The 4,997-nt window shown below is 39.9% G+C and overlaps 1 protein-coding gene across 1 annotated transcript; it reads right to left on the reverse strand.

The window, feature by feature from the left end:
* Window positions 1–1,517: 1,517 nt before the first annotated feature.
* LOC117406308 (olfactory receptor 52K1-like) lies at window positions 1,518–2,501 on the reverse strand. Its single transcript, XM_034010246.3, has one exon. The coding sequence runs from the start codon at window positions 2,496–2,498 to the stop codon at window positions 1,518–1,520; it is 981 nt and encodes a 326-aa protein (XP_033866137.3). The 5' UTR covers window positions 2,499–2,501.
* Window positions 2,502–4,997: the final 2,496 nt, after the last annotated feature.

Below are 4,997 nucleotides of genomic sequence, written 5' to 3' on the forward strand. Positions count from 1 at the left end.
TAATATTGTTTTTCAATATGTTCACATAGTTTGCCATGTATACCTTTTCTTAGGTACTGTATTGTATCCAGCTCTTTTAACCAGCACGCTGTATTATCCAGCACTGTTCTGGTCCCATGTGATGCTGGGTTAGACAGGTTTTATTATATGCTTTTCGATGCTGCGCATTCTGCAATTTTTACACATGCTAATGCTCATGCTTATGCTCTGTTGTTCAGTGACTGCAAGTATCATGTTTGACAATTTGTGAGCTTTTTTGGACAATCAGTGGAATGTTTCTGTGATTTGGGGCACTGTAGTGGGTCTGTTGCTTATGTTGCACACATCTGTGGACTCGAGCTGCACGCATGATCTGCCATGGCCCTCAGGTGGGGGTTTCTATGGGCATGTTGTTCAATGCACTTTAACATTTTGAAACTTAAAGTTTTTTTTTTATATATACAAATAGCTCCTCTTCAGAAGGAGGGTTTCAGTGTGTTCATTTTGAGTGTGAGAAGGACAGAGAAGGGATAAAGCCTACTTCACATTTCAGAACCCCTCAATCAATAAAAAGAGACTAAGTACTGGGTTTGTGGACTAATGTTTGTGTATTTATCCGTGAAGTATATTGGGGATTTGTTATAGTACAAATGAACAGTTTTACAAATGTGCAGACATTTTGCGCTGGCTTCATTAAGTCATTTGCACTTTATTGAGAAACATAGCACATTTACATTATTGTTTTTGTAAATACTGAACAGAAACTGTGATATTGGTTTCATACATTGCTTTCATACATATATTTGTTAATAAATCAGTTTAGTAATCTGATACTTTAATAAAAATTGACAAAGCTCAAACATCAGCAGTGTTGTTTTTTTCTTCAAAACTATGAGGTCTGTACTGTAAAAGCTAAAACTAAGTTCTACCCTAAGAAAAATAGAAAAGAAAAAAAAAGACAAAATAGAAACTGTAAAAGGTTAAAATGCTAAAAGGTTATATTATTGTGTCTTCAGTTTATGTTTCCTCTGTAGTATCAGAGCCAAAAAAGAACCGTGTTTATGATCAAGACACAGGTTTCAGGGGGTTTATTTGTTTTGTTTTTTTGGTGGTGGTGTGGTCTCTGGGGGACAGAAACAAGACTTTACAAATTCAAACATCAATGTCTTTAAGAAGTAACCGCTCTTTGTTGGCTCACACTGTTTAAGCCAATCTTCAGACTAGGTATTGTAGTACTGAGCACCAGTGACACTACACAGGTTATACACTTTGTGCAATTGTGCAGCTCTTTCATTAAGGTGTGATTCAGTCTCCAGTCACATGCGCTGTGCAGAGCCTGCGTCTGTCTGTGGGTGGGAGGTGGCAATAGGTACACCTGCTTCACTTGTACTCGCATGATGGTGCTCCAGCACAGTATTTGCACATTCAATTTCTTGTTCAGGGTGACTCACACATACCAAAAACCAGGTTCTTTTTTGTTTTCTGGGTCTTATACACATTGGTTAAAACAATAGTAGTTCCCCTTTTCCTTTAATGTATTACCTTGTTATACTTGCTACCTTAATGTTTTCTGGGTGTATTTTCTTTCCTTTAACCATTTTCAAAATGTGTTCCCTTATCTCTTTTGTCCTGACACCATAAATAATTGGATTGAAACAACATGGAAAAAGGAGGTATAATATACTTATTAGAATATGAACATCGGGGGACATGGAGTTCCTGATTCTATATGCAAGATATGAACACAAAGATAAGAGATATGTCACAAGAATGACAATCAAATGAGTGCCGCAGGTATGGACTGCTTTTTGACGTGCTTTTCCTGATGCAGATTTAAGCACTGCACAGAAAATGTTAATATATGAATAGCAGATGCACAAAAGGTCGATACCTGGTATACAGAAAATAGTCAGTAGTCCCATTATGCTGTTCTTGGTTGTCTCCCCACAAGCCAAACCAACTAGTGCCATGTGCTCACAATAGAAATGCTCAATAACATTTGAAAAACAGAATGAAAGAGTACTAGCAAGGATGACAATGGCAGAAATGAATAATCCACTTCTTATCAGGAATGCAACAGATAGCTTACAGAAAGTAGAACTATTAATGTAATCATTATAGCGCAATGGGTTACATATGGCAACATAACGATCCAAAGCCATCATCATAAGTATGGTTGATTCAAAGGTGCTTATCAAATGGACAAAAAACATTTGGACAAGACAACCGCACAGAGAAATTCCATTTAGGTTCAATACAAGGTTAAGGAACATATTTGGGACAAATGTTATTGGTGCACTTAGATCCACAATTGCAATGGCAAAGATTAAAAAGTACATGGGGGAATGTAAACTTGTTTGTGTTTTGATTACAAAAATTATTACAGAGTTACCAACTACAGCCACTAGAAACATGAGAAAGAAAGGAATGAAAAGATAAGGCTTGTATTCAGAAAATCCTGGAAATCCAATAAAAATGAAGTCAGTGTAAGAATGGTTTCCTACTGGTTTTTCTTGCATTGTGATTCCAGTGCTGTTGGCTTTAAACATGCCAGATACCTGTAAAACAAAATAACATTATTGCTTCATATCTATCTTTCTATCTAGCTATCTATATAATGTTTCCTGTATATATAAAATTAAACAACCTGTTTCTTTTTTACAAAGCCAAACACCTTATTTTAGCAAAACACTACCAGATTTAACAATGTAAGGTAGAAAGTCTGATATTTCTTTTCTTTTTAAATATATCCCAGAGCTGCCACCGCTGTGAATGGATTTCCAGCACAGGGTTAGTCGGGTTATTTAGGAGAACTGATTCTGGAACCCTACCAGTCGAATGTAATTTGAAGGTATAGGGACATATTTCAAGCATTTACTCCAGTCTATAGATAACTCCTATTTTTTATAAGGAAAAAAAAAAGAAAAAAACTCATTTTACAAACTAATAAAACAAAAGTTCTTTATTTGTTTCTTATTTTGTAACATTAACTTTTCCCCATATTTATGCTTACCATGCTTTAATGTGGTTTACCATCCATTGCACCTCCCATTACCAGACGTCTCTGTAATTTACTACACTTGCTTGACCTTGTCCTCTACTACAGTTGTAATTGTACCATGGTATACTGCCCCATGGCTATAATAGTTAGTATCATGTGCAAACCAGTAGCTGTTTTTATTTATTGAATTTAAATTTCATTTTACTACATGTTTTTTTATGTATTGCCCACATTACATAAATAGCTTACATAGCGTTCCAATCCATTTATAATATTATAAATATTATTACATTTTTGTTTCAGCAACTAACACACATAATATCATTAATAATACTCACACTATTTAAAAAGGAATCCAATTCTTCACTCTCCAGTTTGACTACACTGTTATCCGACGCTTGACAATAACTCCTTTAAATCCCTTTCCTATTCCCCAGAGGTGTGGCTTTCTGTTGATTAATTCTGCTTCTTAATTGGAGTTCAGATGCCCATTGCTTAATTTAACCCTTAACTACATGTTATGAGATCAGAATTTTTAAAATACTGTATCTTTTTTGTTTTGTACCTGTTTCCATAAATAACACTCTAAACCTTGCGCTGTTGATCCAATGGACACTTTCCACACGCTGAGCAATAGCAGCCAAGTCATACTTTATGTTACACTGTGGGAGCACAAGGGGAAATGCAGTGCTTCTTGTGGGCCCTTCGTCTTGTACAGCTGTCTTTCTAATGAAATTAGTCAGTCTCACCTCCCGTTGAAGTGAATTCAACATTTGCAATATATCGTGTATCAAGACAAATTCCAATCCAGCTCACTGTCAAATGTACTTTGTTCATGATTCAATTAATTTAGAAAGATTTTGGGAGTTCTGTTATTTATGTTTTTTTTTTTTTTTTAAATTAAGCATCTCCGATTGTAACAAGTCAGAGTGTACACTAACCCACACCTATGTTGGTTGTGGATCCCTTCCTAACACCACCAATGCAGCACTTGCAGCAGTATTTCTTCTAGTCAAAACCCATTCTGTTCTCCTATACTTAAACCTAGGTTGGCAGCATGTCTCAGGTGGAGCACCTGGTTCTCAAATCATTTACACAAAACACAGAAATGAACAAAATACAAATGAAACTAGAGACACTGAGGGCTGCACGCACTGTAGCAGGAAGTGGAGAGAGAGGCTGCAGTGTCCAGAGGGGAGGAGGAGAGATGCTGCGTGGTGGTACCGGTGGAGAGTCGAATAGATGAGGCACTAGGAAGATGACCCGGACCTGCGTCCATTGATACAGTGGCTGGAGGACCAGCAGAGGCTCCCGTGGGAGAAAGTAGCTTGGCACTCCACTGCCACCCGAGGGCTGTGGTCGCAGTGGTCTGGACTGGCCTTGAAAGATGGAGTCAATGGAAGGAGCCAGCGACAGGGGAGGTTAGGTGGCAGCTGCGACCCCTGCAAGGCTAGAAAGGACCCCTGGGCCGGTCGTGCGGCCCCTTCAGCAGTACCAGGTCAACGGACCCATGGAGAGGGTTGCCATGGATGTCTTGGGCCCCTTTCCATGCTCAGAGAAGGGGAACCGGTTCGTCTTGGTGACCCTCGACTGTTTCACTAAGTGGCCGGAGGCATACTATTTGCCATACTAGGAGGCGGAGATGGTCGCTAAAAGCACTGCTGGAGGGGTTCTTCAGCCGGTTCGGGATCCTCCAGGAGCTCCATGCAGACCAGGGGCGCAACTTCGAATCCCGGGTCTTTGTGGAGATGTGCCAGTGCCTGGGGATTAAGAAGACCAGGACCATCCCACTCCACCCACAGAGTGGTGGAATGTTTTAACTGCATGCTGGCCGTGCAGCTGGCTGTGACCACCGCCAACCACCAAAGGGACTGGGACACCCACCAGCCTCTGGTGATCCTGGCCTGTCACTCTGCTGTGGAGCACTCGACTGCATGCACTCCAGCCCCGCTCATGCAGGGACGTGAGCTCCACACACCCGCCAAAATGGTTTTCAGCCACCCCCAAGATACCCCCC

Source organism: Acipenser ruthenus, chromosome 8 (assembly GCF_902713425.1).
Source record: "Acipenser ruthenus chromosome 8, fAciRut3.2 maternal haplotype, whole genome shotgun sequence".
Taxonomy (NCBI): domain Eukaryota; kingdom Metazoa; phylum Chordata; class Actinopteri; order Acipenseriformes; family Acipenseridae; genus Acipenser; species Acipenser ruthenus.

Excerpts from the sequence above, each read along its gene's own strand:
- LOC117406308 (XM_034010246.3), bottom strand. The coding sequence starts at position 2,498 with ATGCAAGAAAAACCAGTAGGAAACCATTCTTACACTGACTTCATTTTT.